Genomic DNA, 13,605 nt, shown 5'->3' on the forward strand with positions numbered 1-13,605 from the left:
ATGCAGAGCAGCGTGGAGCGCTCTGTGGCGCGTATCAAGGTCGCCTGGAATAACGCACAACTTATCAGGAGCCCAGTCGCTATTGTTGGGCTCGTGACAGTTCGAGTCTGATATTTGTGCGCAGAAAATTAGTGTTATTGTTGTTACCTTCCACTAACTACTCTGGCGGTTTTAAGAGACGTAGAAGTGTCAGAATTTTGTCCCGCAGGAGTTCATTTACGTGCCAGTAAATCTACCGACACGCAGCTGATGTATTTGAGCACCTTCAAATACCACAGGACTGAGCCAAGATCGAACCTGCCAAGTTGGAGTCAGAAGGCCAGAGTTTCAACCGTCTGAGCCACTGAGCCTGGCGAGCGAGGAAAACAGTAACTTGGAGGTTCTGGACCAAAGACCAGCACGCTCACCATTTAGCCATGGAGCCGGACATAAACATGTTGGGATCAATACTAAAGTTCTTGAGGTTAAAAGTACGGTACCCCAAATGCAAAATCTGAGACAACTGCACATTATGAAAAAATATACTCTACAGAAAATTGGGTTATAAAATAAAGTGGTAGCTTTTTGCGGGAGACAATGCCAACACAGATTTTGGTGGGATTAAATGAGGTACAGGAAATGATGCTTTTAGTCGCCTAAAAGGGGACCAAAATACAAAGTTAGTTGGAATGGGTTTTCCTGCCCATGTACTCCATACTTCTGTTCAACATTCCCTCGATGTAGGATTATAGATCCCATTATTTTTGAAAATTTTTAATTACTTTGGTATATATACTGTTCATATTGAGGAGTTAAAACAGTTTTGTGAATTTGTAAACATTGCGTACAAGAAGCGCCTATGGCATTCAAAAACTAAATGGCTTTAGTTGTTTCCATGTGTTGAAAGACTGATTGACATGTTCTGTTCTTTGAAGTCTTACTTCAGATCTCTGTCGCCATTATTATCGAGAGATTATTTGAAGATGAGACGAGTGACGTGAGGTTATTATTTGTACATTCTCTGATGTTCATATTTACTTCCACCATTCTTGAATTAGAGAAGAAATCAAATTGTGTTGCTGAAACTGCCTCTCTATTAGAATCTACAGTGGAAAAACTTCACGAGAGACATAGTCATAAATCTTAGTCTCTTAAAGTGAAAGAGATTCTTGAAAAGGAGAGGACGGTTACAGTGCAGAGTGTGATAATTTTGAGGAGGAAGTCGGAACTGTTTATGCCACAGCAATAGATGCCCCGGAAGAGTGGCTGTCTCAGTATGAATAATTTCAACCACTTAAACGAATGAAACTGGGGAACATTCCAACATGGAAAGAAGCAGGAAAAAGGATATTATACCTGCAATATAATACAGTATCAAAATTAATTATGTATTCTATTTTGCAATTGGGCCGATGACCTTCGATGTTAGGCCCCTTTAAACAACAAGCATCATCATCACTATTTTGCAATTTTCTGAATATCATGTAAAAATGAAAAGAAATAACATAGATCCGCAGCTCAATTGTGGTGCAAATATTTTTAATGATTCGCCAAAACCATCATGCCATTCAGAACTCCCGAAGTTAGCTGATATTGTTTATGTAATCAGGGGTTTCCTGGAGTTAAAACTCCCGGTGGATTTTTTCAAAAAGAAAATAAACAGAAACTAAACAAACATTCAGAAACATAATATTCTAAACCCAACAGATATGTTGAAGCTATTTTCTAAGATACCTCGAAAATTGGATTCATATTGTAAACTAAACATACTCTTCGCTGAAAAATTGTTCACCTTGATCGTATTGTTTTTGTTCTGTATTTTAATGTAAGATTCTGTAGTGCACTGCAATCTGAATATCAAAATAATTCAAATGTATCAATGTCCTTATGATGACAAAACATGCATGCTCACACGCACATTCATTATGTTCTATCAGCATTTTGTAACTGTAACCCCCCCAAGGCCCATACTGACTACGCTACTGTTTGTATTCCAAGTCATAATGCAAACACAGAGCGAATATTGTCATTAACAGCGGACCAAGGACAGAAACAGGTTTACAATTGAGACTGTGAAAGGTGTAGTATGTTTGCAGTATAACTTCAAACATATCACTTGCATTCTTTCACACCACTATTTGTTGGAGAACAAAATACTTTTACACAAGATTTCATCTTCAGAAAAGTACGAATGGCACAGTAAAAAAGCATTAATGACAAAGGTGATAGGCCAATGACCAGTAATGAACAAGTGATTAACGTGCTGTGATTCTATTGTCATAAAGCAGCAGGAATAGATGAAATTAGACCTGAAATGGTGAAGTATAGTGGGAAGGCTGGGATGAAATGGCTTCATAGATTAGTAGGATTAGCATGGAGTGTTGGTAAGGTACCTTTAGATTGGACAAAAGCAGTAATTGCACCTATCTATAAGCAAGGGAACAGGAAGGATTGCAACAACTATCGAGGTATCTCATTGATTAGTATACCAGGCAAAATATTCACTGGCATCTTGGAAGGCAGGGTGCGATCAGTCGTTGAGAGGAAGTTGGATGGAAACCAGTGTGGTTTCAGACCACAGAGAGGCTGTCAGGATCAGATTTTCAGTATGCGCCAGGTAACTGAAAAATGCTACGAGAGGAATAGGCAGTTGTGTTTATGTTTCGTAGATCTAGAGAAAGCATATGACAGGGTACCGAGGGAAAAGATGTTCGCTATATTGGGGGACTATGGAATTAAAGGTAGATTGTTAAAATCAATCAAAGGCATTCATGTTGACAATTGGGCTTCAGTAAGAATTGATGGTAGAATGAGTTCTTGGTTCAGGGTACTTACAGGGGTTACACAAGGCTGTAATCTTTCACAATTGCTGTTCGTAGTTTACATGGATCATCTGTTGAAAGGTATAAAATGGCAGGGAGGGATTCAGTTAGGTGGAAATGTAGTAAACAGTTTGGCCTATGCTGACGACTTGGTCTTAATGGCAGATTGTACCGAAAGCCTGCAGTCTAATATCTTGGAACGTGAAAAAGGTGTAATGAGTATGGTATGAAAATTAGCCTTTCGAAGACTAAATTGATGTCAGTAGGTAAGAAATTCAACAGAATTGAATGTCAGATTGGTGATACAAAGCTGGAACAAGTAGATGATTTTAAGTATTTAGGTTGTGTGTTTTCCCAGGATGGTAATATAGTAAGTGAGATTGAATCAAGGTGCAGTAAAGCTAATGCAGTGAACTCGCAGTTGCGATCAACAGTATTCTGTAAGAAGGAAGTCAGCTCCCAGACCAAACTACTTTTACATCGGTCTGTTTTCAGACCAACTTTGCTTTACGGGAGTGAAAGCTGGGTGGACTCAGGATATCTTATCCATAAGTTAGAAGTAACGGATTTGAAAGTAGCGGGAATGATTGCTGACACAAACCGGTGGGAACAATGGCAGGAGGGTTGTCGGAATGAGGAGATAAAGGATAATTTAGGAATGAACTCGATGGATAAAGCTGTACGCATAAACCGGCTTCGGTGGTGGGGTCATATGCGGCAAATGGAAGCGGATTGGTTAACTAGGAGAATAATGGACTCTGTTATGGAGGGTAAGAGAAGTAGAGGGAGACGAGGACGACGATGGTTAGACTCGGTTTCTAACAATTTAAAGATAAGAGGTATAGAACTAAATGAGGCCACAGCACTAGTTGCAGATAGAGGATTGTGGCGACGTTTAGTAAATTCACAGAGGCTTGCAGACTGAAGGCTGAAAGGCATAACGGTCTATAATGATAATGTTATGCAATTTATGTAATTTTTAGGGATAGTTTCTGGACAGTCTTGTGACTGGAACATGAGTCTTGAACGGCGATGCTGAAACACAAAAGCCTAAACTTCTCAGTTCATGTTGAGACTTCAGTTGCTTGTGACTGTGTCACCTTAGCAGCCGTCTTTCTTTTTCAAAAAATCAGTGTTCGGAACATTAGTAGTCGTTAAAATAAATCGAAAATCAGGTACACTGAAGAATATTTTCGATACAATAGTCTACAAATGAATGAGCATGGTAGATGTAAAGGTACATCACTTCAAAGAACATTTACTCCACTCAATTACACTTTAGGAGACTGAGCTACAAACTTTACACAGTCCAGCCTCTCAGGGGCACAAGTCTATTTTAATTTTACGCTAGATAAACTTCAAAACAGAGTTTACTCTCACTTCAGCTCGACAGTCTGTTACACACTCGTCTAACGCGGGGTTGCCTGGCCGAGGCGGTAAAGGCGTGCTCGGTTCGCCCGGAAGGACGTGGGTTCGAATCCCCGTCAGAAAGTTGTAAAATTTAAGAAACGAGATTTCCACTTCCGGAGGTGCACATGGTTGAGGTTCACTCAGCCTACACCAAAAATGAGCACCAGGTTAATTCCTGGGGGCAAGGCGGCCGGGCGTAGAGCTAAGCACTCTACCCCATTATGTGCCGCGGTTAACAATGGTGGAAGCCTTTACCTTCCACTCCTCCAAGGGCCTTCATGGCCTGTATGGAGGTGTCTTTGTCTTTGCCCTTTGACACTTTAAACAGGGGCAAAAAGTGCCAATTCTAAATGGCCTTAGTGTACAAGAGATCGGCCATGAACAAAATGCTAGGAGGAGAAACACTTGCACTCCTTTTGAAATACACTAAAATTTACAGAGGCTAAGCCTAAACTACAGAGCGTGACGAGATGGCGAAATATTAAGTTCCAAAATAGAGTTAAAATTTAGAATTTTAGAAAATCATTGTCACCCCCATACCAAGTTGAATGAGAATTAATATAGAGTGAAGGCTCTTTATCCGGTCCCATGGTGTAGGGGTAGCGTGCCTCTCTCTCATCCGGAGGCCCCGGGTTCGATTCCAGGCCAGGTCAGGGATTTTTACCTGGACCTGAGGGCTGTTTGAGGTCCATTCAGCCTACGTGATTAGAATTGAGGAGCTATCTGACGGTGAGATGGCGGCCCCGGTCTAGAAAGCCAAGAATAACGGCCGAGAGGATTCGTCGTGCTGACCACACGACACCTCGTAATCTGCAGGCCTTTGGGCTGAGCAGCGGTCGCTTGGTAGGCCAAGGCCCTTCAAGGGCTGTAGTGCCAAGGGGTTTGGTTTTGGAAGGCTCTTTATTCCCTAAGTTACGTTTTTCCCAGCAGTGATTTCAATAGAGTCCCTAGACTTGACTGAAAACTTACATTTAAAAGGTGATATTAAACTTTATAAATTTACCGTAAGAAAGAATTTTGAGTCCTACCCCTGAAGTTAACTTTCTGGAGCTATCACATATTTAAAAGATGTCTGTCATCATCTTGAGCTGGTGAGGTTGCCCCTGCCTCCACTTATACCGTCTGCACTCTAAGACTGGAGCGACGAAGATGACAAAATGGCCCAAAAGCACCCAACTTATATAGCAGAGGGGAACGTTCCAGAACTCTCTACGCAGAATGCCTGTACACACCCCACCCCCCACAATTTTAATTGTCTACAAAATATTTACAAAAATTTCTTAATGACTACGGAAAAAGGAAGCCTTAGAATTGCTGACACCCTCAGCACATAAAATAAATCATTTACAAACACTTCAGATTCACAAATCATGAAAATAGAACATTCTCTTAAAATGTAATTGTCCGTCCTGCCACCAGAGTCGATAATAGAGACATCTGAAAATTAAAGGTCCGAACTTCTTTAAGGACGCAGTTCAGGGCTTACATCACACATGGCCTTCTAGGAGGTGCACAGTTCAAATGCACGGAGAAGGTGTACCCCCGATACAATAACAATAATCACCATGATTGTAGGGAATATCACAGAAATCAAAACCTACCTATATGCAGATGGATAGCACCAAAATTAATCTGTTAAAGAAGTATTGTTGTTAGGGAAGCACGATTACAGAAGACAACAGACGCATCAAGGAAGTGGATAGAAGCAAAAGCCCTGCGAAAAATGGCATTTATGACAAAAATATTTTGACCGGAATGCACATGAATATAGGATTTAGAAAATTTTTCAAAATAATTTCCATGTAGTCAGCCTCCTTGGCTGAATGGTCAGCGAGAGCTCTTCGGTTCAGACGACCTGGGATCGATTCCCGGCCGTGTCAAAGATTTTAAGCTCGGGGACTGGGTATTTGTATTGTCATCAACGTCCCTAAAACTCACACATCACACACAACACTATCCTCTATTACAGCAACAAGAAGTTTCCTATACATGGCAGATGCCACCCATCCTCGCCGCAGGGTCTCCCTTACAAAGGCTGCACCAAGCTAGAAATAGCCACACGAAATTATTATTATTATTATTATTATTATTATTATTATTATTATTATTATTATTATTATTATTATTATTATTATTATTATGACATTGTTACGCACTGCTTTACGGAAGTGACAATGGGTTGGGATATAGTACCATATCTAAAGTACGTATTTGATTATTGTGTGCATGAAGGAACTATACCAAATGAATGGAGAGTTGCTATAGAAGCCCCTGTGTATAAAGGAAAGGGTGATAGACATAAAGCAGAAAATTACAGGCAAGTTTGACATGTGTTGCATGTAAGCTTTGGGAAGGCATTCTTTCTGATTATATTAGACATGTTTGTGAAATTAATAACTAGTTCGATAGAAGGGAGTTCGGGTTTAGGAAAGGTTCACTGACGCTCATCTTGTAGGATTCCAGCAAGATATAGCAGATATCCTGGATTCAGGAGGTCAAATGGACTGTATCGCGATTGACCTGTCTAAAGCATTTGATAGGGTGGATAATGGGAGACTACTGGCAAAAATGAGTGCAATTGGACTAGACAAAAGAGTGACTGAATGGGTTGCTATATTTCTAGAAAATAGATCTCAGAGAATTAGAGTAGGCGAAGCTCTATCTGACCCTGTAATAACTGAGAGAGGAATTCCTCAAGGCAGTATTATTGAATGCCGGCCCCGTGGTATAGGGGTAGCGTGCCTGCCTCTTACCCGGAAGCCCCGGGTTCGATTCCCGGCCAGGTCAGGGATTTTTACCTGGACCTGAGAACTGATTCGAGGTCCACTCAGCCTGTCCGTCTGTTAGGTCATCAGCCCAGAGGGTGGTTGGATCCTCAAATAGCACCACCAAAGGTTATGCGGTTATAAGGAAACCGCAAAAACCAATGTCAGCACTGAAATGAAGCGTACTAGGCAAGACTAGGAGTGAGGTAGTTTGCCATTACTTTCCTCACTGGGTCAGAAAGTGCTATTGCAGCACGACTGACCCTATGAGCAGCACCTTTCATAACAGTCAGATGCACTAGTCGTGCCCACTCAGCCTATGTGGTTAGAATTGAGGAGCTATCTGACGGTGAGATGGCGGCCCCGGTCTAGAAAGCCAATAATAACGGCCGAGAGGATTCGTCGTGCTGACAACACGACACCACGTAATCTGCAGGCCTTCGGGCTGAGCACCGGTCGCTTGGTAGGCCAAGGCCCTTCAAGGGCTGTAGTGCTATGGAGTTCGGTTTGGTGTTAGTATTATTGGACCTTTATGTTTTCTTATATACGAGGGTCGAGTCATAAGTCACGGCAACATTTTTTTTCTCGTGAACAGCAGACAACATGGAAAGTCTATGATATGCATTTGGAAATACAGGGCATGTACTTATGCATAGTGCCTGATGACAGATTCTGACTTCAGGAGATTCTCGTATGAAAGTGACAGAACACAGGTCATTGGTAAACATTGTTTTATTATGGTATAGACAGCAAAAATACAGAAGACTACGTACAAAGGACAGGTCTCCACTGGTTACAGACCTTCGAAATAATCACCTAAGGTTTCCACTGTGCGTCGCCAGCGGTGGGACATGTGCTGAATACCATTCGCTGCATGTGTATAGCTAATGTGTGACACTTCTCTCTGAAATGCTGTTACGATGTCCTCTTTGTTAGCAAACCGTTGTCCACGTAATGGCTTCCTGACTTTTGGGATTAGATCATAGTCACATGGGCTCAGATCAGGCGAATAAGGCGGGTATGGAAGAACCTCCCATCCCCACCGTTGTAAGCGACGCTGAACGATGGCTGCTGTGTTAGCTGTCGTGTAGGATTATGGCGTTGACCAAAAGATAGGGCATGGCACGCACGCCTAATGCTTCCCGCAGCTCTGCATGGCACTGGCGTGCATTTATACCGCGGAGAACTGCTAGTTTAATATACGATCGTTGCTCCTGCTTGTTGACTTCCATTTTGTGACGCTCTCACTCACACACTGAACTTGGGGGCATGCTTAGACCCACACTGTTGTTTACATACACCATCTAGTGGCACCATACGCAAGTACATACCGTACGTTTCGAAATGCATATCTTAGATTTTCCGTGTGGTCTCCTGTTCGCGAGAAAAAAAATAGTTGGCATGACTTATGACTCGACCTACGTATGTAAATGATATGAGTAAAGAAGTGGAATCAGAGGTAAGGCTTTTTGCAGATGATGTTATTCTGTATAGAGTAATAAATAAGTTACAAGATTGTGAGCAACTGCAACGTGACCTCGATAATGTTGTGAGATGGACAGCAGGCAATGGTATGATGATAAACGGGGTTAAAAGTCAGGTTGTGAGTTTCACAAATAGGAAAAGTCCTCTCAGTTTTAATTACTGCGTCGATGGGGTGAAAGTTCCTTTTGGGGATCATTGTAAGTATCTAGGTGTTAATATAAGGAAAGATCTTCATTGGGGTAACCACATAAATGGGATTGTAAATAAAGGGTACAGATCTCTGAACATGGTTATGAGGGTGTTTAGGGGTTGTAGTAAAGATGTAAAGGAGAGGCCATATCTCTGGTAAGACCCCAACTAGAGTATGGTTCCAGTGTATGGGACCGCCACCAGGATTACTTGATTCAAGAACAGGAAAAATCCAAAGAAAAGCAGCTCGATTTGTTCTGGGTGATTTCCGACAAAAGAGTATCGTTACTAAAATGTTGCAAAGTTTGGGCTGGGAAGAATTGCGAGAAGGAAGACGAGCTGCTCGACTAAGTGGTATGTTCCGAGCTGTCAGCGGAGAGATGGCGTGGAATGACATCACTAGACGAATAAGTTTGAGTGGCGTTTTTAAAAGTAGTAAAGATCACAATATGAAGATAAAGTTGGAATTCAAGAGGACAAATAGGTGCAAATATTCATTTATAGGAAGAGGAGTTAGGGATTGGAATAACTTACCAAGGGAGAAGTTCAATAAATTTCCAATTTCTTTGAAATAATTTAAGGAAAGGCTAGGAAAACAACAGATAGGGAATCTGCCACCTGGGCGACTGCCCTAAATGCAGATCAGTATTGATTGATATCACGAGGTGTCATGTAGTCAGCACGACGATTCCTCTTGGCCATTATTCTTGGCTTTCCAGACCGACGCGGCCATATCACCGCAGATAGCTCTTCCTAATCACGTAGGCTGAGTGGGCCTCAGACCAGTCCTCAGATCTAGGTAAAAATCCCTGACCTGGCCGGGATGCAGGCAGGCACACTACACACAGACCACGGGACCGGCTATAAAATAGTAATTTTTTGTTGCAGTTTGAATGGAAGGTGCTCTGTCGAAGGCATCGATTGCAATCAAACTTGGTAGGACGATCAATTAAGACATCAGAATATCGCTGCACGCCTATCGTTGTTATATTTGCCATCCATAACATGACAAAATGAGTGATTCTGAACGGGTATCCGGCAGATTGATCGTTTGTGCTGATAAATAGCATGCGTGTTGATAAATGGCCAAGCGTTCAAATGACTTAATATTTTAACTTCCATTATAAACAATAATGACGTTTTCTTCTTTTTATCCATTTTTTGCTATATGTTTTACGTCGCACCGATAGAGACAGGTCTTAGGGCGACGATGAGGTAGGAAAGGGCTATGAGTGGGAAAAACGTGAGCGTGGCCTTAATTAAGGTACAGCCCCAGCATTTGCATTATGTGAAAATATGAAATCATCGAAAACCATCTTCAGTGCTACGACAGTGGAGTTCAAGCAAATCACCTCTCGAACGTCCGGCTCCATGGCTACATGGTTAGCGTGCTGGCCTTTGGTCACAGGGGTCCCGGGTTCGATTCCCGGCAGAGTCGGAAATGTTAACCTTAATTGGTTAATTTCGCTGGCAAAGGGGCTGGGTGTATGTGTCATCTTCTTCATCGTTTCATCCTCATTACGACGCTCAGGTCGCCTACGGGAGTCAAATAAAAAGACCTGCATCTGGCGAGCCGAACTTGTCCTCGGACACTCCCGGCACTAAAATCCATAAGCCATTTCATTTTTACCTCTCGAAAATGAAGTATTAATTTTTTGCTAGTTGTTTTACGTCGCACCTACACAGATAGGTCTTACGGCGACGATGGGACAGGAAAGGGCTAGGAATTATGGTACAGCCCCAGCATTTGCCTGGTGTGAAAATGGGAAACCATGGAAAACCATTTTCAGGGCTGCCGGCAGTGGGGTTCGAACCTACTATCTCCCGAATACTGGATACTGGCCGCACTTAAGCGACTGCAGCTATCGAGCTCGGTAAATGAAGTATTAAATCCCAGTTACTTTAATACAGAATGTTCATATACCGTACTATACTGTACGTGCTAGTAAAGTAGGTTCGCACAGTGGGAAATTCTGTTCGAATAGTCAACATCCCATCTTCCTTATAAAATATTTTGTCTGTTAGGCTATCAGCCAAGAGGCTGGTTGCATACTCAAATAGTACCACCAGAGGTTATGCAGTTATAGGGAAACTGCAAAAACCAATCGCGCCGGCAAAATGAGGTGTACTAGGTAAGATGAGGTGTAAGATAGTTTGCCATTGCTTTCTGTATCTTAAAATAGTACTACTGTAGTGGTATGTTTCTACAGTACCATTCTGTGTCATCGGTGGACTGCTCAGAGCCGCCCAGCTGCGTTTTAGGCATCAATTCTAATATTAAAGTTCATATTATAGCAAAATTATTACTACCTAGCATTTAGGACACGTTAATTGATCACTTACCCAAGTTTCATTGCGGTCGGTGTCGTCCAACACAGACAGTCCCCTTGAAAGTGAGACAGAGTCGTTACCTCTATACCAGGCCGCCTTTACTACCGGGAAGTAACCTAGTACAGTACTTATTTCTGATGTAGCATATATGCCTCTCCTGATCTATTACATTATAATAATAGTAATCCAGGTTTTCAGTCAGATTACACACGTAAGTGCACATGAATATGATGACAGAGGATATCCCTAGCCCTTAAAATGAAACGAGAACGCCAGTCTCATCAGAACTAATTTTGCATTTTGTCTTCGTCTTTGTAGAGCAAGCGTACACCTAGTGCGAGTGAACATTGCAGAGTGGCCCTGTTTGTAGCACCACACAGCGATAAGCCGTGCTTTGGCATTCCTTCCGTGCTCGTTGCACGTTCTGTGTTCGTCAACATTCTCCCCACGTTATGACACTAGTAAGCTAGTATAAATGTGCTAAATTATAATTCACGATAATACAATTACATTATCACAATGAAGCAAGCAAGTACAAGCAAACGAGCGAGCGAGCAAGCAAGCTTACAGTTTTATGTGACTGTTAATATTGTGATCATAGTCACAGGACAGGTTTTAATATGTCCTTAGCCTTCACAGGTTTCACTGCAGGAGGGAATGTGAAAGCCTCTTGTAAGTTGATTTGAACTTCGGATCTATGATGATGCGACGGCTCCAAGGACCAAGATACGTTTGTCGCAAATATACAGCTTTATGTTTGAAGTCACACTGCATAGATCCAACACCCTAAAGCCTGAATGCTGGCTTTTTTTTTTTTTTTTTTTTTTACAAAACAAACTGTCGGTTGCTTATTTTATATCCTTGAAATCATGGTGAGTGAATATCGTCAAACCAAATGGAGATGGGCGCGTTCGGGCCTTCAGAATCCTTTCATCCCAGGATTCGGGAAGTTCGGCGATGGTGGTCCTCCCGCGTTGAGCAGAAATGAGTGAAAAGTCCTGGTCGTTTGGTAGGTAGCTATGACCACGAACGGGAAAAATGCGTGTAACCCTTTTAAAAAGTTTGAGTATGTGCACTATGCAGAAGAGGAAGTAAACCATTGTTTTATTTTTGTTTTGCCCAGGACAACTGTCAGCTATTAAAACCAGCTTATCCGTTAAATCTGAGTGCGGAATGCTGGTTATGAAATGTAGCAGAATTTGGGATAACCTCATTGGGACACTTCTTTCCCTCATTTTCCAAATATCTGTATATTTTGACGTTTCCCGTTCCCAGATCGTATATCCCAAAGACAAAATACCACAACTGACGCATGCAGTATACAACACTCTTTGGTAAATGAGGAAGAGGTAAGTTCTACATAAAACAAACGACGAGATACAGCTAAATTTTTCCTGTCTGGCTTTCCGAATCAACGCTCTTTTTTCAGCCAAGAAAGCCTCCACTTTCCTGAGGTGAACGGATGTAAATTGACGTTGAACGTCTTGAAAATCTGCCAGTGACGTTTGTACAGCACATTTATTTGGTAGTCTTCCGGGTCCATGGCTAAATGGTTAGTATGCTAGCCTTTAATCACAGGGTTCCCGGGGTCGATTCCCGGCAGGGTCGGGAATTTTAACCATAATTGGTTAATTCCCTTTGCATGGGGACTGGGTGTTCGTGCCGTCTTCATCATCATTTCATCCTCATCATGGCGCGCAGGTCACCTACGGGAGTTAAATCAAAAGACCTGCACCTGGCCTCTCCGGAGACCACACGAAAAAAAATTGGTAGTCGTTAAGGAACTTGCCATGCAAATCCTTGACAGTGAGGTCTTCTGGTAAATAGCACTTATTGGGATTATCTCTGAGTGAGTAATGTGATTTCCTGGCAGGGAAGGACATGATATCGGCCTCAGTAACCAGCACAATCTGGTCTGGTGGTTGGCGTGGCCGGTTGGAATGTTTACGACGATTGTCTCTAGGAGAGCTCCCACAGTGAACTAAGTTATTTTGCAGGCTTCTCATCCTGTCGCAAGTAACTCCATGCAAACTTACAAAAGCATTTTTGCAAATAACAGTACCTTCTCCTGTTACCCGCACATTGTATGTGAGGTTTCATACTGTCTTCATTAAACGTTGTTGGTCGACAGTTTGCGATAACCTGCATGCCTATCAAACCGCTGAGATGACTATGTTGGGCGTATCGCTTCCTCCTCAGTCCTTGCTCTGCCCTAAGACCTCTCTGAGTTGGTGCGACGTAAAACAAATAACATTTTACCGAGTGGACCACCCGCACCTTATTATTTAGTTTCAGAAAACCCAACTAACATTAGGCCTAGAGTTCTCCTTAAGGTCGATATTCCTCTGAATCCTGCCTGTGTGTCAGCAATGTAAACGAGCCATGGAACTACAAAAGGACAATTTCCCCGGACAATCCTTCAGACCATTATTCAAACATGCGATTTATTGCTCTGTGATTAATAACACATGTACCGGTAAATAATAATTTCGTGTGGCTATTTCTAGCCGAGTGCAGCCCTTGTAAGGCAGACCCTCCGATGAGGGTGGGCGGCATCTGCCATGTGTAGGTAACTGCGTGTTATTGTGGTGGAGGAGTGTGTTATGTGTGGTGTGTGAGTTGCA

At 42.3% G+C, this 13,605-nt stretch overlaps 1 protein-coding gene across 1 annotated transcript in view; it reads right to left on the bottom strand.

Annotated features, from left to right (window-relative positions):
- LOC136864301 (synaptobrevin-1) overlaps positions 1 to 11,225 on the bottom strand; it is a 281,568-nt gene extending 270,343 nt beyond the window's left edge. Inside the window, exon 1 of the mRNA XM_067141104.2 lies at positions 10,994 to 11,225. Within this exon, the coding sequence (XP_066997205.2) occupies positions 10,994 to 11,004 (11 nt within the window). The 5' untranslated portion in view covers positions 11,005 to 11,225. The remainder of the gene's footprint in view (positions 1 to 10,993) is intronic.
- Positions 11,226 to 13,605: the final 2,380 nt, after the last annotated feature.

Source organism: Anabrus simplex, chromosome 2 (genome assembly GCF_040414725.1).
Source record: "Anabrus simplex isolate iqAnaSimp1 chromosome 2, ASM4041472v1, whole genome shotgun sequence".
NCBI lineage: Eukaryota > Metazoa > Arthropoda > Insecta > Orthoptera > Tettigoniidae > Anabrus > Anabrus simplex.